A 21,996-nucleotide genomic window follows, 5' to 3' on the forward strand; every position below is an offset into this window, starting at 1 on the left:
AAGACTTTTCTGTAATTCGGAAATGGGTTTCCAGATAATGGATCCCATACCTGTATTTTGATTGAATTATTTCTTTTAGTAATGAATCCTCATAAACAGGCATATGTTGTACATATATATATTAAAATATAGCATTTGGCAACAAGCATGAGTCTATCACAACCCACAAATGAATATATAAATATCCCAGCATAAGATTCATGTTTAAGGGCTCCTTCCTCCAAGCCTTGAACTCATTAACATTCCACTGAACTCAATAAGCCAGTTAGGGGAGAGTTTGGTTAATGGATAAATGCTCACTAAGGGCCCAGACCAGACCCTAAATTCACAGCAATAACAACCAAGGTTTCTGCTCCCAGAATAACTCAAAAGTATTATTTCCTATGTTCGTATTAGCTGTCCTTTAAATACTGGCAGAATCTGCCTACCTGACTGTCTGGGTCCCTTCCCCTTTCCCCCGGGGCAGGTCCCTCTAAAGCAAAGGTCTCCAACCTTTTTTTACCCGTGAGCCACATTCAAATGTAAAAAGAGTTGGGGAGCAACACAAGCATGAAAGTCCCTTTCGGTGCCAAATAAGGACTGTGATTGGCCATTTGGTAGCCCCCTATGTGGGCTGGCAGTCTACAGGAGACTCTACTTGGCAGTATACTTTGTTTTTATGCAATTAAAACTTTCTTCCAAGCCTGGAATTCAAAAATAAGCACCTGCTTTGAGGCCACTGAGAGCAACATCCAAGGGGTTGGTGAGCAACATGTTGCTCACGAGCTACTGGTTGGAGATCACTGCTCTAAAGCAACAGACTCACACAGGTTCCTATTAAATGCTTTATTGATAGAGCCCCCTAAAGAGAGGAAGGAGCCACTTACAGAGCTGTGGCCTCTCCCCTTCAGTTGAGGGATTTGTGGTACAAACACATTTTGTAGATAAAACCTGCATGCCTGAAATTAGTGGGGGCGCCACTATTGCTCCCCAGGAAGGGGAGTGCAGGTGCCAGCAAGATGTGATGCCTTTGGTTATATGTTACACAGTGATAGGAGAACAACAATGCACAGTACAGAGAAGACAATAGAGAGTGGGGCCACACACTTACCCCTGGGGCAAGGAGTGCTCATCTGTGGCCCCTATACCTGTCAATGAACTACAGTTCCCAGCAATAAAAACCAGAGGTGATGCAATCCTTCCCATGATCCTAAAGTAAAGCCCCTCCATATGCAAAACATAAACCAATCAGCTTTGCTCCTTTCTATAATTTCCAGCAGTTCTAATTACACCCTCTCTCTCTCACGGACAGAACAGCAGCAATACAGAATGATACACAGTATAAATGACACTGCATGGATGAAAAGAGTTCTGTGTGTGTGTGTATATATATATATATATATATATATATATATATATATAGATATATATATATATATCTATATCTATATATCTATGGTCTTTACAGCATTTGCATGGGGGCACCTGTGGTCCCGCTTAGTAAGCAGTGCAGTTCAAGTATCACAGAGAAAGAAAAAAGACAAAGTTAGAATAAACTTGCACCCTTCTCTGGTGAGCAGGGGGTTAAATCAAATCAAAAATAGCCTCAGGGCTTCCTGACAATATGGGATAAACCCGCCAGTTGCTTGATAGTGTTTCCTATTCACAAATTATCGGTATGAAAAGGGGTCACACCCAGTGGGCAATCTCACTGCCCTGGGCAACAAGTCTGAATATCCTATAGGAAGGAAAAGGGTTAAATTAGGAGATGATTTGCATCCAGAATCCCCGCCTTCATCCTGTTTTAGGATTTACATCAAGTTGGGGGTGTCACAGAACAACTGCGCCTGCTATTTAAAGGGAAACTAAATCAAAGAAGCTGTCGATTCCTGCATTTAAAGGGAAGTCTGGGTACAAGTGTACATCACATGAGTTGCATAATGCTTGCCTGGCATCAAGCTACCTACAGGGAATTAAAGCTTATCAGTGGGCAGTGCCGTACAGAGGCAAGCAATATGGCAGTTCCCATAAATATGAAAATAAGGATTCTAACCCTTAAAGCACCTTCTCTCATTTTACTATAACCCCACCCATACCATTCTAATCAAGCACCTCCCACAACCTCACCCTCCTTGGTTACTCCCTAGACCCACCCAAGCAGTCCAACAAGCATCTCCCAAAATAACTCATCTAGTGTCTCTCTAGCCACACCAACAGCGTCCTATCAAGCACCTCCCATAACGGAATACCATCTCTCTTCCACTTTATTGTCAATAACCTCACACTAGGTTAGATCACAATAACATAACCACCTAGTCCCACCCAACAGAGTAGCCCCACCCCTACCAAATCTATTAGAAGGAGGCTGTTTTAGTTTCATATTTATGAACATGCATCTTGCTGCCCCACCCATGTGAAGTGCACCCCTTATAGGCAGCAGCAACCCCGACCCCAGCCCCATCCATGTGACTTGCTCCCCCTACAGGCAGCAGCAGCAATGCAGATAATGTCCTAAGGCTATTCTTAAAGTTTCCATTTAAACGGAGGGATTCCCAGGCTGAGAGCCAGAGAAACAGGAAGGGGAGTGGCTGGGAAACAATCATGTTCTTTTGGGTCACAGTATGGAGAGCAAGGCCTAGAAGGGAGCGGAGTCCTGTGACTTGTTATCCGGAGAGTGCAAGTTGCTGCTGTCGCTTTCTCCTCCTCCGAGGGACACCCGGCTCTGGGGGTAACAGAAGCAGAGAGGAGAGTGATGAACAACACCAGCACTAGGGCATACCTGGCATACAGACAATATGGACACTGCCCACTACCTTTAGGCTTCCCACACGCTCCTCAAACGATTTGAAGGTGGGTGAGTTCCTGTGGGGCCAAGAAGAGAACATGGTAAAAATGACTTTATATTCGTCGTCCCCCCCATGACTCCTGCCCTGGGGGACCTGCCTACATGGAAGAAAGTGAGAAACCAAATCCAATCTGTGTTGTGTGCCCCCTAGTGGCCCAACCCAGTGCCCTCCCCACAGCCCCAGAGTCATACATTACCTCATGGCAGGCATGCTTATGGAGTGGCGGATAGAGTAGCTGCTGCTCCCGAAAGCATGGGGGAGGGGAAAATCACAGTTAGCAATGGCAGAACAAGCTTTGGGCCAGTACCAAGCAGCCAGGAGGAGGGTGGTTCACATATAAGGAGGTGGGCTTGCCCTGCACCCCTGGAGGATCTGTGACAATCCCTGTATTAATGCTTTTTAAAGGAAAAGTAACACCAAAAAATAATGAAAGTCAACTGGTGTGTTTGCTTCATTAACACTACTATAGTTTATATAAACAAGCTGCTGTGTAGCCATTCAAGCACAGGATATGCGGTAGATAACAGATAAGTACTACTATAGTTTATATAAACAAGCTGCTGGGCAGCCATTCAAAACTGAAAAAAGAAAAGGATACACAGGCGATAACAGATAAGCTCTGTAGTATTTAATGGGATCTTCAGTACATATCTGTTATCTATTGTGTATCCTGTGCTTGAATGGCTGCCCCCATGGCTACACAGCAGCTTGTTTATATAAACTATAGTAGTGTTTCTGAAACAAACACACCAGTTTTAGCAATACAGGGCATCACTACATTATATTGTCGTTCCTTTAAAACACTTATTTTTTGGTGTTTCTGTTCCTTTGAGGATCCACACCCTATAGAAATGGGTACCATGGGGCATAACTTTGTGGAAATGGCTGCTTGGTTCTGCTTGAGAGGAAGTTGGCACAGATTAGCCAGTGCCCTACACACATACATGCCAGCTTGGCACACACAGACCAGACAGAGAGGGATACTCACTGACAAACATGGGGTGAGAATGTGAGGAAGCTGTAGGTGCTGATGGGAAATTGCAGTAAAAAGGAGTTTTGTGCAGCACTGCAGTAAGATAAATTTGCTCTGAGCACTGACACAAATGAGACATTTTGCACATGGAGTACAAAGTTCCTTCAGCAGCTCCCCTAAAATAAGGATCTTATACCCCTTTTTGCCTCTAGACTGTAAGCTCTAGTGATCAAGTTTACGTATTAAAAAGCACTTCACTGCTTGCTGCTGGTACAGGAGGGTGCATGTATGTGGCAGTGTGTACGTACCATGCCCCAGTACAAAGTATTAGTGGGGGTACCAGAATACTTGATACCCTATGTCTAGCAACCTACCTAGTCTACCTCCACTTAACCACCCAATCCCTGCCCCTCCCACAGCCTGCCAATACTTTATGCTATCCTGTTCATTTCCTCCTCCCATTCTATCTGCTCTATATCTAGAGGCATTTATCCCACCACAGCCCACATATGAGCAGGAAGCTCATAGAGCTCAAGGGGTGTTTCACCCCCAGTTACATTACTATATTGGTCTGTCTGATATGTGAGAGCAGCGGGAAGGAGAGAGACAAGGGAAACAGGTACCTCTTACCTAAATGACTGAGAGAAAGGGAAAGCCCTGCCAACGAGAGCATGGATAGAGAGCAATAAGCACAACAATCAGTGCCCCACCCAATCACAACAAGCCATGCCCAGGTCATCACACCAGTCACATTAGTACTCCAAGAAAGATTCCCTCCAATCACAGCACTCCATTCCCCAAGGAGAGATCACTGTTGTCCCACCAATCACAGCACTTCATACCCCAAGGAGAGATCACTGCTTATCACATGAACCAGCCAACACAGAGGGACATGAGCGGAGGGCAGTATATATGTAAACCTAATGGCAAATACAGGGCCCATGACATGCTTGCCATTGCACAGTACAAGGTACCCCCCTCCCTCAAGATGGCAAGGTGCCCAAGAAAAAAGGCTGCTAGAGTTGGCTGGCACCGGTCAGTGGTTGCACCCATTCCTGGGATTCTTACCCCCTGAACATCTCTAGAGGTTGCAGTGCCCCCTGTGCCAGGAGGAGACTGTGAGCATCAAGGAGAGAAAAAAAAGCAATGCAGCTTAGTGTCAGTTGGTAACAGGCTGCCAACAAACATACTGTAACTCCCACAACCCTGAGAGGCACTGTCCATCTGCATTAATACAATGAAGCAACTGGCTGAAACTTTTCACTTCTGCGCTGGTGCCAGTGTCTCACTGCACATGAGACATACAGTAACTTACAGCCACACAGGGTAAGAAGTGACCCTACCTCATGTCTCCCAGTCTCCGGGTGATAGCTGTCCCCACGTTAGACAAAGCTGCAGAAGTTTTCTGCCCTGCCTGTGACAGGGTCTCATGGGTCTTCTTGTAGCTGCAACAGATGGATATAGATTTACACACACAGAGGTAGATGGGGCACACAGGGAGAACAAAGGGGTAGGTACAAAGAGAAGTACCTGGGTGGGAGAAGTCTAGCACAGTCCATGTGAAACTGAGCAAAGGAATAAGCAGTAAAGCAGATTTCCCTGTACTGTCTGTGCACCACTGTTGCCCTATGGCTTACATCCCTATAAGCAACACCCACACAGCAAGCCCCCCCTACACACACACTGGCACTCTCCTTCTTTGTGCAGCAATCAAATCTTACCCTCAGGCCTGGAAGCCCCCCTGTATCCCCCCTTAGGAATTAACCCCCTTGTATCTTACCCTCAGACCTGATAGCCCTCCCATCTCTCCCTCAGGTATGAACATCCTCCATCCTTCCCTCAAACTTGAGAGCCCCGCTTTATACATCCCTCAGACCTAAGAGCCCTCCTTGCCCCATACCCTCAGGCTTCAAACCCCCCCCTCTCTATTCTTCCCTCAGGCCAGAAACCCTAACTTTGTCCTTCCCACAGGCCGGAGAGCCTCCCCTCTGTTCTTCCCTCAGGTCCTAGAGCTCCGCCTCTATCCTTCGATCGGGTGCAAGAGCATCTCAGGTATGAAATCCCCCCTTGTATCTTACACTCAGACCTGAGAGCCCCCTCTATCAGTCCCTCAGGCTTGAGAGCTTCCTTCTATCCATCCTTCAGGTATGACCCCCCACACACATTTACCCTCAGGCCTGTGACCTCCCCCTTATCCTTCTCACAGACTCAAAAGTCCGACTCTGTCCTTTCTTTAGGCCCAAGATCCCCCCTCTATCATTCTGTCAGACGTGAGAGCCACCAACTATCCTATTTCTGGATCTTGGAGGCCCCATACAAATAAAACACTCATTGGGCAATGGCCAGAGGAAGGACATTTCCACTCCCCAATCTCTGCCCTAAATATGCACTGGTGATCACTGCTCTTAATAAAACATGCTCCCAATGCACAGACAACCCTCTAATGCAAAGAAGCCCCAGGAGATAGCACCCCCCAGCTGGCAGCCAATGTGCACAATGGGGCAGAAACTCACACATCAGACTGGGTCACTTTCTCGTTCCACTCGCCAAGTTTCTCTGATGTTTTTACATAACTGAAACAGAAAGGAGACAAGTGTATTGGGGCCCTAATTACTCCGGAACCTTCCCCAAATCCTTATTAACTTACTACCCCTAACTGTTCCATTCCCCCCCTCCCATCCTGACTTACTGATCCAAATATGTTCCTTCCCCCAATCCTCATGGACTTACTGCCCCATATTGCTCAGAAACCTTTCCTAGTCCTTACTGACTTACTGTCCCTACTTGCTCCGGAACCTTCCCCAATCCTGATTTGAGGCCCCTAATTTCTCTAGAACCTTCCCTTACCCTGACTTACTGCCCCTAATAGCTGCAGAACCTTCCCCAACCATCAACTACTTACTGCCATATAAATTTGACACACAAGGAGCCATTCTTGGCTAACTCCTACTATGGGTGGGGGCACAAGAGGGGAAGCTACTTTCATAAAATAAAATATATATTATATAAATATATATATATATTGATTTTATAGGCACCCAATCGCCATCCCCTTAAGCTGCCAACCTAGGCACAAGCCCTTGGGGGCTTATATATAAATAGGGACCTCCCTGGGAGGGTGATACTAGGACCATGTTGGTGTGAGCTGGAGCTGAAGGTGGCAACATTGGGGGTACTCACGCGTTTGACATCTGCACCTCCTGAAGGCTCTTGGACAAGTTCATCTTCAGCTGATTTAGGGGGGTCTGGCCCAGTTTCCTCTTAAGCTCAGTGGAATGTCTCTCCTTGGCAGCCAGAACCTGGCGCAGGGTGTTGATTTCCTCCTCCACCTGCCACCCAAAGGAAGAGGATTTTAGCCCATGCCACAGAGATGCCAATGCACAGCTCCTGGCAACTAAAAGGAGCATTTGTTTATCCATTTCTGTTCTCTGGTTTTGACTCTTGAAACATTGTAGCGGAGGTTAGTTCACTAGGAGTCAGAGCATAGAAAGGGACAGACAGACCCTGCTTTCTTTTGCAATGATTTGTACATATAATATTACAGCCATTGTTTCTAAATTCCAAATGAAAGAAGAATTAAACGCCAAATCACTGAAGGGTTCCAAATTGTTATCCCCCCCCCCAGTTTAAATGTGGTACATTCCACTGGTGTCAGGAAGAGACCCGATAAACCCAGGAGAGCAGTGGTGCCTCCCCGCTAATGGGACACCACCAGATTCCAAATTACCTTCAGCAACTCACTGCGAAGCTCCTCAGCCTCAGCTTCTGTCAGGCCCTCTGGCAACACTGCCATCCCAGCAGCATCAGCAGGGACAAGCCCCCCAGTGGGAGCCACAGGTACATCTGCTACATAGTCTGTCAGCAAACCTTTGTTGGGAGAGTTAAGGTTGATGTCTGTTCAGGAGGAGAAGCACGGTCAGCAGGAGGGAAGCAAGGGAGTGCAGACTCATAGCTCTACTTGCAAGGCTGGGGGAAGGGCCCAAATGTAAAAGTGATTGACTCTCATAGAACCCCCCCCCCCCATGTAACAAGGACTAACTCTCACGGATACCCCCCCCAATTAAAATGGACGAATGCTCATTATTAAACCCCCCTCCCATATAACAGGGAATGACTCTCACTGAACCCCCCCCTTGTAACAGGGACTGACTCTCACTGAACGCCCCTCCCCCATGTAACAGGGGCTGACTCCTGACTCACTGATACCCCCAATGTAACAGGGACTGTCTCTCACTGATACCCCCAATGTAACAGGGACTGTCTCTCACTGATACCCCCAATGTAACAGGGACAGTCTCTCACTGATACCCCCAATGTAACAGGGACTGTCTCTCACGGATATCCGACCCAATGCAACAGGTACTGTCTCTCGCTGATACCCCACCCAATGCAACAGGTACTGTCTCTCACGGATACCCCCAATGCAACAGGGACTGTCTCTCACGGATACCCCACCCAATGTAAAAGGTACTGTCTCTCACTGATACACGACCCAATGTAAAGGGACTGTCTCTCACTGATATCCCCCCAATGTAATATGGGCTGTCTCACTTGATACCCACATTGTAACAGGGGCTAAATCTCAATGATACTATACTCCACACCATTTAACAGGGACTGACACTCACTGATACCAGCAATGTGACAGGGACTTAATCTCAATGATATCACCCCCCCCCCCATGTAACAGGGACTGACTCTGACTGATACCACTCCCCATGTCCCCAACAGGGGGGACTGACACTCACTGTTACCCATCATGTAACAGGTACAGTTTTTCATGGATAACCCTTCCCCCATGTTACAGGGGCCAACTCTCACTGATTCCCCCCACTGAATGTAACAGGGACTGTCTTTCACTGAAACTCTCCAGAGAGGGACTGTCTCTCACTGATTACTACCCCCCCCCCCCCCCAGGTAAGGGGGACTGACTTTCACTTGATTCCCCCCATGTAACAAGGACTGTCTCTTTGTCTAATGGTACCGTCCCTCATAGACAGGCAATTTATCTTCGTTTCTCACCCTGACCACTGGGCTCCATGTCTCCTTTTACCGGAAGTTGTCGACAGCTGCTGGGCGTGGCCTATTTCCGGAAATCAACACTTTAGCAGTGTAAATGCGCAGACGTCTGTTTTGCCGGAAATGATATGCGGTCTCCTAAGTGTGTCGGCACAAGGAGTTTAAGCGCCATCTTTTCGGTGGGCTATGTTTCCTTCCAGTGGTGGATAAATACGGGGTATTTCGGTTGATGACGGTGGCCGAAATCAAATCATAAATTAGGATTTGCCTGTCACCAGGGGCATAACTATAGAGGGGGGCCCAGGAAGTATAGGCGCCCCATAAAGTCCTAATATATAGTGAATAAAGTACCCCCGCTTGTAAAATATAAGGATATTATAAGTTACCGAGGAGTTTCATCACCTTATAAAAACACGAGGCCGAAGGCTGAGTATTTTTATACAGGTCATGGAACTGCAAGGTAACTTCTAATATCCTCATATTTTACAACTGGAGGTACTTTATTTATTATAATACACAAATTTCAGTGAGTCATGTGACAGAAATTACATCAGAATTCACCGTTTATAACTGATGACATCAAAACTCACCATTTATAAGGATATCATTTATAAGATATTCATGGTGTTTGTGTATTATATTTATAGATTTGTTCTGAAAGTACCCGCACTCTTCCTTTCATAATCTGTGATGGGTGCTCTAATCAAATGTAGTATACAACCTTCAGAATGGACCAGCACTCCAGACATTTTTCAATCAAAATAATTTTATTCAAACCACTTCTGTGTCCAACGTTTCGGCCCACATTGGGGCCTTCATCAAGGACTTTATCATTATCCTTGATAAAGGCCCCAATGTTGGCAGAAACGTTGGTCACAGAAGTGATGTTTGAATACAATTATTTTGATTGAAAAGTTTCTAGAGTGCTGGTCCATTCTGAAGGATTTATATATATATATATATAATTTTAATAAATATTGGTTAAAAAAATGTCAGACATTTTGGTGGGCAGCAGATTTTTGCCCCAAAACTGTCTGAAATTTGTTGCATAAATGTTCAAATAGTAAAGTATCTGAATAAGGTTGTTCCATCGTCCTTGTTATATAGTGGATGATTTGTTAAAATCAAATGTCCCATGTAAGTGGTTTAGAGTCTCTGACTGCATCTTGGATAGTTTGAAATCCATGAGATGTCCACCATGAGAATAATGAGGAATGCATACCTGGGGGGGGGAGGCAGGATTATGAAATAGTGGTGTGAGTGGGGATGGGGTTTTTCAAGGATACAAGGAACATTTAACTGTGTCCCATTCCACCATTGAGTATTCGTGCTTTTTTTGGCCTATGTTTATGCTCTAACCATTGTAGATCTGCAGCTTTATGAGGAGTAGTTCATTGGTTCTCAAGTTCCACCCATCTGTTAATGCTGTTGGTGGTATTTAACTATTTGGGCTAGGATGGCTGCCTTCCTGTAACTTTCCAAATGTGGAAAAGCTAAGCCCCCTCTTGTGGTAGATTGGTAGCATATCTGTTTATTTATTCTATATTTTATGGTGCCATATGAAATCTAACATTTGTTGCTGTAGTTTATTTAGGCACATTCTGTTTCCTTAATTCTTTCTATCCTGTTACATTAACCTATGGGTTAGTCCACACAAGGAGATTCGGGGAGATTTAGTCGCCTGTGGATTAATCGCCTCTTCTTCTCGGCAACAATCTCCCCGAACAGTCTTTCCTTGTCTTCCCATCCGCTATAATGAAAAGTCGCCCTTCGCGAAAGCACACGCGGCGCTTCGTTTTCTGAAGTCGCCCGAAGTTGCCTCATGAGGAAACTTTGGCAGACTTCGGAAAAGGAAGCACCGCGTGTGCTTTAGCGCAGGCGACTTTTCATTATAGCGGATGGGATGACACGCAAAGGCATTTCGGGGAGATTGTCGCCCAGAAGAAGAGCCAATTAGTCGCCAGGCGAATAAATCTCCCCGAATCTCCTCGTGTGGACTAACCCTTAGGTTCCCAGCTTCTTTTGTCATTCCCACTCACAACTTGCTCTGTTGACCCTATGCCTTCTTTGTTTAAACACTCCAGCTCTTACATCTTCAATTACATCACTTCCCTTCATTTGTGCACATGCACAAATTTTCATCATCAGGTTGGGGATTGGCGCATGGCAAATTTAAAAAACTATTGTATTTCATGATCAGCCCATTGGTAAACCTTACCACAAATCCAGGCCTGTCTGTAACTTTCCCCTATCCATTCAAACAGGCCTATTTTTAATTTTTATTGTATGGAATTATTGTCCTGTATCAGTTCTACCACTCGCCTCTGAAATCCTAGAAATTTTTTGTGTTCCCCTGTATTGCTAACTTTCTATACACCCATAATCTGTTGGACCCACTGCAAACTTTGCTATTTACTGAGACTGCATTGTGCAGTTACAAATGATCATCAAGTTGCCAAAGCCAAAGGTCACTTCTCTGTCCTAATCCATATTGACCTACCATCTGCCTTTCATGTGGTTGACCACTCCCTCCTGATGCAAATTCTGCATTTGCTTGATATCTATAATCAGGCTGTGTCATAACTCTCTTCTTATCTTTCTAATCTATCATTCACTATCTCTTATGCCAACAGAACCTCATCCTCAGTTTCATGCAATGCAGTGCCGCAAGGCTATGTGAACTACTCATCTTTCCACCAAAGCCTGGTCCTACTTCGGCCTTTATTATTGCTATTGATGGCTATTGATTATCGCTACAGACATGCTTACATAACCCTGTCATGTAAGCATGTCTGTGGTTATAACACCACTGTCAAACCCTATCACTATTTCCAAAATCCATCTCTTTTATTCACCTGCAACATCTAAGATGCTCAAGTATGCTTAGTGGGGGATTAATGGCATGTGGGGCCCCTAGACTACATACACATAGGGCCTCCTTCTAGACTACTGCTGGGTCCAGATGCATGCAGAATTTGCATGTGTGCACCCATGCTCAGGGCCAGAACTAGGGGTAGGCAGAAGAGGCACATGCCTAGGGTGCAAAGGCCTCACCCTTGTCCTCTCACTGCCTGCTCTTCCTGTAGCGTGGTTGCATAAGAGCATGCACACTTGCACAAGGGGGGAGAGAGGTTGCCGGCCAGGTGGCCTAGGGGGCCCAGATGTTTTGGCCTGGCCCTGCCCAAATTCACTACGTTGGGTCAGGTTTGGCCCACAATAGCGACTGGATCTGCACACATTCAGGTGCATACTCACAAGCCTTGCCTGCACTCTTCTCCCAGCAAGTTTGCCCAACCAGATTCATCAGCGCAATTAAAAATAAATATTAAAAGAAAATAGAAATTCCCTCCAATCACACTGGGCCCTTAGTCTATAGGGTAGTCTGTGCATTAATCCGCCCCTGTGTATGCTCTCCTATTCTGACTAGACTACTGCAACTTGCCACTAACTGGACTCCCTAACTCCCATCTCTCCTCACTACATTCTGTATTAAATACTGCTGCTAGAATTCTCCCCCTCTCATTCAAGAGGGTGCAGGCCCATTCTTTGCTAAAGTCCCTATCATGGCTTCTCATAAACAAAGAATAACTTACAAACTATGTGTCTCCATATGTTCCTGGCTAAAGGTGGCCACACACATAGAGATCCGCTAATTTGGTGATTTTTCCAAAACGAGCGGATCACTCCCCAATATGCCCATTTTGGGGCGATTTCGGGCTGATCCGATCTTGGGCCCTAGGGCCCAACGATCCAATCATAATGTATGGCATACGGGTGGTCAGATCCAACGTGATTTATCCCCTGCCCGATCGACATCTGCCCAACTTTCGGCTAGTTATCGATCAGGGAAGCCCATTGGTGGGCCCCACACGGGCCAGTGAGCTGCCAACTCGCTCTGTCTGCAGCTTTTATCAGCCTGTGTATGACCACCTTAACTCCTCCACTCCTCTTGCTCACTCCTGGGGGCGCCACTGCTTTGTTGCACCTTCCACCACTACTGCTGTTTCCCTCCTTAAACTTTTTTTTTGTCTTGCTGCACTTGGAACATTCTCATAACACCTTAACTGGGAACTTAAACTTATATTGCTGTGTCAACCACTGTGATCTGCAGCACTTAATATCCTCCTAATTGTGTCTGTAAGTTACACTCCCATTTAGATTGTAAGCTCTGTGGGATAGGGATCTCCTTCCTCTTGTCTCTTTTACACTTAGCTCTGGGGAATCTTTATTGCAATTGTACTATGGATTTATTTGTATCAATTATTGTAATGACCCCCTGTGTGTTCATGAATTAATTGTTCTGCTGTACAGTACTGCATACATAAGTAGCACTAAGTTAATAAAAATATACATGCATTCATCACTACCCCCTAACATGCAGCCTGACATGTAATTCAGACAGGTAGCCTTTGGAGGGCAGCAGACTCCTTTGTTTCTTTATTTATTTATTATCCACCCTGCCCCAAGCCTCTGTCCCATCCTTGAAGCCACTTATACAACCGCCCCCCCCCCCACACACACAAACAACCTCAACCAGCCCTCAGAGACACAATCATTTATGTGGCTTCCACACCTAAAATATCCCTCCCAGTTTCTCCCACCCCCAGTTCCAGAGCAGGAGAACCTGCCTTATTGCAGCTAATCACTAGGGGTGGCCATTGAGCACAGCCACTCACCCTGCTGTTATGCTGGTGCCAGCTCTGCAATTCCCACACTAACCAGAACTTCCCAGCCAAGTATTCTGCCTCATGGGCACATGTCTGATCTCACCTTTGGCTCTAATGATACAATCTGTAAAAGCCACGGGGATGGTATAACTCCCAGAATTCCACCCTGTGGCCCTCCAGCTGCGTGGAACTAACTGTCAGTGGCACTTACTGCCAGTAGGATAGCCACCTGGCCAATAAACATGATGCTTGATGCCAATGTTATTAATAGGAATAATATACAAATATAGAAAGACTGGTATTTTTCCTGAAAAGGTGGCAACCCTAATTGGTAGATACAGTTTTACACTAGACAGATACTGTAAAGCTGGCCATAGACATAAAGATTTTTAAAAGATTCAATCGTTATCGTGAGACCTCGATTATCTCTAAATGATCGTTTAAATGTACGATGTGTCCATCACCTAAAAAGACCATTTGAGCCGATATTGCCAGCAAAACTGAAGAGTAGCTGCCTATAGTTTGCACTGGGACCGATAAAGATTTTTAAACCTGGCCGATCAATTTTCTGACAGATGTCGTGTGAAACATTGTAAGATGTACGATCGTTCGAATCCCACTAACCGCACGATAATTTGATGGATTGGTCGGACTGCACTGAAATCGGTCGTTCACCAAAGAAGAATCATCGCGTCTATGGGGACCTTAAAGGGATACTGTCATGGGAAAAAAATTTTTTTTCAAAATGAATCAGTTAATAGTGCTGCTCCAGCAGAATTCTGCACTGAAATCCATTTCTCAAAAGAGCAAACAGATTTTTTTATATTCAATTTTTAAATCTGACACGGGGCTAGACATTTTGTCAATTTCCCAGCTGCCCCATGTCATGTGACTTGTGCCTGCACTTCAGGAGAGTAATGCTTTTTGGCAGGCTGCTGTTTCTCCTTCTCAATGTAACTGAAGGAGTCTCAGTGGGACATGGGTTTTTACGATTGAGTGTTGTTCTTAGATCTACCAGGCAGCTGTTATCTTGTGTTAGGGAGCTGTTATCTGGTTACCTTCCCATTGTTCTTTTGTTTGGCTGCTGGGGGGAAAAGGGAGGGGGTGATAATCACTCCAACTTGCAGTACAGCAGTAAAGAGTGATTGAAGTTTATCAGAGCACAAGTCACATGACATGGGGCAGCTGGGAAATTGACAAAATGTCTAGCCCCATGTCAGATTTCAAAATTGAATATAAAAAAATCTGTTTGCTCTTTTGAGAAATGGATTTCAGTGCAGAATTCTGCTGGAGCAGCACTATTAACTGATTCATTTTGAAAAAAATTTTTTTTCCCATGACAGTATCCCTTTAACAATAGTTGTACAAATGATGTCCTGGGCCGTAAAAAGATTCTGCTGTGGGGCCAATCATTTCATTTTCATTTCATGTTTATGGATATATAGTTTGCCTGTCCGGGGGGGGGGGGGGTTGTAACCAAAGCACTGATCTGGTTACCTTGCCCTGTGCCCAGGAGCTTGCAGTTCTATTGCATTCTGGAAGACAGGCAGCCTATATGTTCCCTTTGTTGTTTGCAGACAGGTGAGCGCTCGGCTAGTGTGGGGGGGGGGTCGGTTGTGGGGGCACTTCCTCTTTTCTGCTCTACCTTGCGGATACCCACATACACAGGCACAACAGAAAGGGGAAGCATCATACTCTCTGGCTCCCCAAAATAGCCCTTTGCAGCAGGAGGGGTCCAGGGAGTTCCTCTTCTCCCACTCTCACTCTCTTCCAATTGGGGAAGCGCCCCTCCCCATCAGTATTAACCCTTTGAATCTCTGGGGTCTGCACACATCAGGCTCTATGGAGCATTCTCTTGGGGTGAGTTAGTAAATTAGGGGGTTCCCCACTTTACATCTGAGCACACGCTGAATCCTCTTCCTCTTCTACTGTAAGAAACATTGATGGATGCTGCAGTCTATATTGCATTCCATGTAGCCATTACATACAATACAAGACATACACCGAAGACACGTGGCAATTCATCGCCATGACTTATAAAACAATCACAGAGATTGATGACCACAATCATTCTGCAAATAATCTTGGCGATTTGTGCAATAATCTATGGCCGCTAAATTGCTGCGATCATGTTTTTTGAATAAAAAGTTGCTGCGACAAATTGCCACTTGTGTCTTCGGCCCAAGGATCAGCTTGTTTGGGTCTGGGCCATACCAGAATCACCCAGGGGTCAATTTATTGCAGCAACTCTAATGCCCAGGTATGGAAGGGGATATTGCACCCCAAAGTTGGGATATTTTACAGCAATGTAAATATGTCTGTTTCTGCTCCTCAATCTGCCTGAGTGGGACCTTTATTTGTCCCCTCCCTCCCCCTCTTGGGACTGCAGATTCTCCTCTGACTGAAAAGCCTTCCTGCCCCTCTCCCTTCAGGTGCTCCCCCACCTTCCAGCAGGTCAAAGAGCAGTAGGGAGTCCACACACCCTCCCTTTTTCACTCCCATTCTGCCTTCTCAGCACTTACCCAGCACTATTTCTCAGTCCTAGAGCTCGAAGATCAGTACCTAGGGTTGCAACCTTTTCTGCAAAGAAATTCCTATATATTTATCTTTTTTGCCCTATTAATAACATTGGGCTCATGCATCATTTTTACTGGCCAGGCCAGTAAAATACCAGCCAGGTGGCAACCCCATCAGTACCTTGAGTGGGAGTGGCCATACAGTCCTGTATAACTCAGCCTGCAGCCTTGATCTGGTCACAGAACCCCCCCCAGTGACTTCTAATATTCTTATTATTTACAATAGGGGTATATCATTTCACTAACTATAAGTATCTTTTGGGAAAACTGTGCTGTTGCAAACTACTAGCCAAGCATGTTCTGTAGGGGCTGACTGCTGAAAAGTACAAGAACTAGAAGATTTTGCCCCAAATTCATGCCTAAGAAGATAATTTGACATTATCTTATAGCACATGTTTACCCCCATCTTATATAGACCCCACAACAGTCCTCCTGCCATATCAAGCATATGGAGGGTAATAAAGAATTACACAGCATGAAGGGCAAGTTATGGGGAAGGATGGAGAACCCTCATCACAGGTGCCCTTTGGGTGGACATATTTTTTACTGTGTAAAACATCAAGAATTTCTGACTTTCAGCTGGATGGTGAGAGTTGCAGGTTGAAGATCCCTTAGATGGGAGTCCCTGCTATCCTGTATTGCCAGGGGCCCCCTCTCCCTGTAGTTGCAGAGATATGCCTCTGTGCCTGGATGTATGGAGTAGGATGAGACCTTATTTTGTGTCTTGATTCTGAGCCTGACAACAGCCCCACAAATACCCCAGTGTGGTACAAGGTGCCCTCTCCCTGCTGACCTGGCACAGCATGGGCATGTGAGCGAGGGGGGGGGGGGCGGACAGGAAGGCAGAACAGGAATAGCAGCAGGAGGATGAGTGAGGGGTGGGGGGGAAGGAAAGGGGGGAAAGCGCCTGGGGGAGAGATAAGGAGGGGGTGGGGAGAGGAAAGATATTAGTAGAAAGGTCAGAGAGGGGAAAGAGAGAAGTGGGGGGTGTTGGGGATTAACCCTTTCAGTGCAGCAGATTTTAGCGCAGATTGGGGATATGACATTAGCTGTAAGGGGGTGGGGGGGGGGGAATGGTGATTTAGAAAGGACAAAGCAAAGAGATAAAAAGCAGGTCCATCTGTCTCTCTATGAGGCACTCCTTATAAATGTGCCAGTAGTGCACCTACCCACACACACCATCCGCTGGGCAAGGCACCAACCTAGCCCCCAGCTCCATCTATCAGTCCACTGTATATTATTCAGCCCCCAGTTCTGTCTATCAGTCCATTGCATTTTATTCAGCCCAAAGCTCCATCTATCAATCCATTATATTTTATTCAGCCATCTCTTAAACCCTGATATTTTATCAGCACTTGGCTCCATCTATCAGTCCATTGCTTTTTATTTAGCCCCAGCTCCATCTATCAGTACATTGCATTTTATTTAGCCCCAGCTCCATCTATCAATCCATTATATTTTATTCAGATATCTCTTAATCCCTGATATTATATCAGCATTGGCTCCATCTATCAGTCCACTGTATTTTATTCAGCCCGCAGCTCCATCTATCAGCCCATTGCATTTTATTCACACCCCAGCTCCATCTATCAATCCATTATATTTTATTCAGCCATCTCTTAATCCCTGATATTTTATCAGCACTTGGCTCCATCTGTCAGTCCATGTATTTTATTAAGCCCCAGCTCCACTTATCAGCCCATGGTATTTTATTCAGTCCCCAGCTCCATCTATCAGCCCATGGTATTTTATTCAACCCCTGCTCCATCTATCAGTCCATTGCATTTTATTCAGCCCCAGCTCCATCTATCAGCCCATGGTATTTTATTAAGCCCCCAGCTACATCGATCACTCTGTGATTTTATTTAGACCTCAGTTCTTTCAGCTGATGATATTTTATTAAACTCCTGGGTTTCTCTGACCAGGATATTTTTAGTAAGGCCTCACCTAAATATCAAGAGATCACAGCAGTGCAGGCAGTGTGGGGAGAGTCAGATCAGCATGTATCCGTCCGTGTAGATATACAAATACAAGAGGCTTGGGTTGAGTGCAGAGGACCTCTTGTATTTGTCTCTCTCTCTCTATATATATCGTCTTGAAATAGGTCCCAGAAGTGGACCGAAACGTCGGCCTGTTTTTAATTAACTTAAATAAAATTATGGTTTTAAAATAACCTATTTAAAGGTTCCCAGTGTGCACTCATTCTCCCTTGGAAAACTATTGATAATGTCTATTTGAGTAGCACCTGGGTATTTTGCTTTGTTCAGTGGTAAAAAAATAATAAATATATATATATATATATATATATATATATATTCATAGCTGGGGCAGGGACTGAGTCATTACCCTTTTCTCTCCCCTCCCTCAGACTCTCTGTCTCTGCTGCATATCCCCCTGAAGGGACTTCCCAATGTCAGTGTCTCTAACTAGGTGTGGGGGGTGGGCAGGTCATTTTCTGCATGCAGCCCCTCTCCCTATCAGGATACATTTTGCACCCGTGCATTAGGTGCCCAGAGAGTCTGGCATGGGCTCAAATTTGAGTTAACCAATTCTCTGCCTAGAAAGTATCCACGAAGAGCACCTGCACTGCAGGACTATCCATTTCGTAGGGTGAGAAGTAAAGGGGAGATATTTACCCCTTCCATCTGCCAAAGCTTTAATGCCTCCCCCTCACAGAATGGGGTAAATTACCTCTCCAGCCACCCCTCCCCCATCACACTGCCATCTGCCTTCTCAGCCTTCCTCCTTCTAATCTGCCCTCGGACTACAGAATAACCCTTTCTTTGCTGGCAGTGACATTCAATATGACATACAATTGTCCCAAGTAATGTATGTATGTGCCCCTGGTGGGCCTATACAGAGTTGTTTTACTGAATATAGAGACATGGTTGTAAGACATTGTCAGTATTGCGCAGTCCAAGGCAATACATTACAATGGCCCTCATACATCCAGTTTTATATTATATTGGCTCTCATATGGCCAGCTTTTTATTACATTGGCCTTTATATGGGCAGCAACTCTTTTATATGCCCTTTATTAAAGCCCTTGGACCAAAGTGACAGCCCCCCAAATGGGAGAACTGAGGGAGCACTAGAACTATCTTGTCTGGTCCCGTTCTGGCATGTATGGGCCAATGCCCAAACCTCTACACAATTTGTGGCTGTATGTTATCCACTTGCTTAGATTGTAAGCTCTATGGGACAGGGACCTCTTTCCTACTGTGTATTTAGCACATGTACTTTTTACTCACATACATATATATATAGCATGGCCTGTCCATCCAGTGTTAACAGAGAGGAAACACCCCCTTCCCCCTCACCTCCAGGGGACCTGCAGCTCTCCGTTTGGGAGGAAGGAATCGCCAGCTGCTCCCTGAGTGGGAAGAGGGGTGCAGAGAGTAGATAAAATACCTCTCAAATGTCCCGTTTTTAGAGGGACAGTCCCTCTTTTGACAGCTCAACCCATAGTCCCTCGTTTGTACTGGAAAGTCCCGTTTTTTTCTGCACTGAACAGCCAGAAAAAGAAACAATGTTTCTAACTTAATTGGCCTTTGGCAGAGAGCCCAGAACAGCCACAGTTGCAGATAAGATACTTTTGTAACAATTTTGAGATAAGCAAATAAGTAATTGTAATGATATAAGATAACAGGTCCCTTGGGAGAAGTTAGACTCACAATTCACCTTCATTAGCAAAACTGTAATAACTAAAAAAAAAACTGCCAAAGTTTGTAAAATTAACATGGTAATTAGGGGGTGTGGCCACACAATGGGCGTGGTCAAAAAATGTTGTCCCTCTTTTTATTTCCAAAATGTTGGGAAGTATGAGATAAGAGGGAGGGGAAGAGAGGCTACAACACTGAAACACCCACTGGAGGACAGAAGGGTTAACCTGTGTCAGAGGAAAGAGTTAACATGTAGGAGTCCCTGGTACCCAAAGGGAACAGCTGCCTCTCGCCCCTTTGCCAGGTGGCATGGGGGGGGTTAAGTAGGATGGAAAGAGGAGCTATTAGCCCAGAGATCCTGCCGTTGATCTGTCATTGGTCATTATGCTCCTCAGTCTCTTCCCATTAGGACTCCCAATATTAGAGCCCAGTCACATTGGGGTTCACCTGACAGGGAACATAATACTGACTTCTTGTAAACAGAGCCCTGGCTGCTATCCAACCTACATTACTGCAAGGCAATGTTCTCCAACAAGCCACTTACCTGTCTCTCACAGGCGCCACGGGCCCTTTCAAAAAAAAGGAATGCCTATTTGCTTTCCTATGATATCTCAGCCTCCTCCTTCCTGATAGTGAGAGTGGCAGCTTGCATCACACCTCCTGTGATGTCATGTGTAATGGAAAAAAGTGGGCTCCGATTGGGCCCCCCATGGTGCAGCACAATTACTCAGCTGCCTGGGTGGTGGTGAGACTTAATTAGGGGCCACGTCTCTCACTCTGTCCCCATTTTTCAACACACATGGTCATTTCGGGGGGGAGGGCGGACTGAGGCATCATGAGAAAGGGTCTGGGGTTATTAGGGTACAATAAGCGGGAGCAGCTTGAGTAAGGTGCCCTTAGATACTTTTGTAACAATTTAAGATAAGCAATGAAACAATTGTAACTGTTTAAGATAAGTAAATTATTAAAACTTAAAGGAGAAACAAACCCTTAATAACAAAAAAAACCCTACCTCCCTACCCTAGATAGACCCCCCTCCTCCCTTCCAGCCTAGCTGCTACCCCAGGCAAATGCTCATAACTCTTTACTAACCCCTCCGTGCAGATTCTGCCCAGTGGAGTTCACGGCAATGATCTTCTTCTCTTCAGTAATCTTCGGAATAAGACCGGCGTAGCAGCGCATGCACAGTTGGAGCAATTTTCTGTTTTGTGACAACTGAGCATGCACCGAAACTCACGAAAATTTCCGAAGCACTGGTCTCATTCCGAAGATTACAGAAGCGGCTGAAGATGGCACCCGTGAACTCCGCTGGACAGAATCTGTACGGAGGGGTTAGTAAAGAGTTATGAGCATTTGCCCGGGGTAGCAGCTAGGCTGGAAGGGAACTTTTCCCTATAAAGAAATAGGGAATGACCATGAAATAGGCTAAATGGTTATAAGCAAGAGGGCCCACTGACACCTGGGCCCACAGGGAGTTTTCCTGGTGGGCCAGTCCGACCCTGCAGGCAGGACCGGATTTACATAGTGGGCGCCCCTAGACCCACTGCCGTTCATCGCCCCTGTCCTCTCGCCTTTATTTGTGCAAATTGTCATCATCTGGACCGGAGCAATGGGGATTGGCGCACAGGAAATTTAAAAAGGGATTGTATCTCCTGTGTTTTTGAACTAATGTGGGTGTGGTTGGGCCAGGGCCTAAGTGACCTTTCCACAAATCCGGGACTGCCTGCAGGGAGAGAAGAGACAGGGTTAATACAGGGACAGGAGGTAAAAGACAGAGGTAAGTAGATGGACAGGAGGGAAGAATTGCTGTAGGTACAGGACAGATGGGTAAGTAGGGCAGAAGGTCCATGGAGGTAAGTGAGGGACAGGCGAGTAGAACAGGGTAAGTACCTCCTACCCCTGTACTTACCCCCGTCTTCTTTACATGTTCATTCAAAAGATAGGGGTAAGTACAGGGACAGAAGCTAAAAGACGAGTAAGTAAAGCAGCAGGAGGGAAGAGACAGTGTTAGTGCAGTGGCATAAAGGCAAGTAGGGCAGAATACGAGACATGGAGGCGGTACATGGGCAGGACCAAAGTGTGACACAAACGAACCCCAGGTAGCACCTAGTCTGTCACGTGTCTTTCAAACTCCCACATGCTCTTCAGCCTGTCCCCGCCTCATTTTCTTAACTGACACATAGATGTGGCCAAGCCCTCGATATGGGCGTTCCTTCCGCCAGTGCTGACCAATAAGGAAAGGTTTGGAGGTGTGGCCTAAAATAGCTTATATTA

At 45.7% G+C, this 21,996-nt stretch overlaps 1 protein-coding gene across 7 annotated transcripts; it reads right to left on the bottom strand.

The window, feature by feature from the left end:
• Positions 1 to 810: 810 nt before the first annotated feature.
• tpd52l2.S (tumor protein D52-like 2 S homeolog) lies at positions 811 to 8,947 on the bottom strand. 7 transcript variants are annotated; one of them, XM_041577798.1, is made up of 9 exons: positions 8,821 to 8,947; positions 7,526 to 7,692; positions 6,979 to 7,127; positions 6,312 to 6,371; positions 5,142 to 5,243; positions 4,429 to 4,455; positions 3,022 to 3,063; positions 2,793 to 2,841; positions 811 to 2,701 (listed from the first exon to the last, which is right to left on the bottom strand). In XM_041577798.1, the coding sequence occupies exons 1-9, from the start codon at positions 8,837 to 8,839 to the stop codon at positions 2,615 to 2,617; spliced, it is 702 nt and encodes a 233-aa protein (XP_041433732.1). In that variant the 5' UTR covers positions 8,840 to 8,947; the 3' UTR covers positions 811 to 2,614.
• Between the last annotated feature and the right edge of the window lie 13,049 nt (positions 8,948 to 21,996).

The sequence above is a fragment of the Xenopus laevis genome, chromosome 9_10S (assembly GCF_017654675.1).
Source record: "Xenopus laevis strain J_2021 chromosome 9_10S, Xenopus_laevis_v10.1, whole genome shotgun sequence".
In the NCBI taxonomy this organism is placed as follows: Eukaryota; Metazoa; Chordata; class Amphibia; order Anura; family Pipidae; genus Xenopus; species Xenopus laevis.

What these genes read in the sequence shown, in the direction of transcription:
- tpd52l2.S (XM_041577798.1), bottom strand. An exon ending in CGGAGACTGGGAGACATGAG is followed by an intron (nt 4,456 to 5,141) that starts GTAGGGTCACTT and finishes TCTCGTTGGCAG; the next exon opens with GGCTTTCCCTTTCTCTCAGT. An exon ending in CCTTTCTCTCAGTCATTTAG is followed by an intron (nt 3,064 to 4,428) that starts GTAAGAGGTACC and finishes TTTCGGGAGCAG; the next exon opens with CAGCTACTCTATCCGCCACT.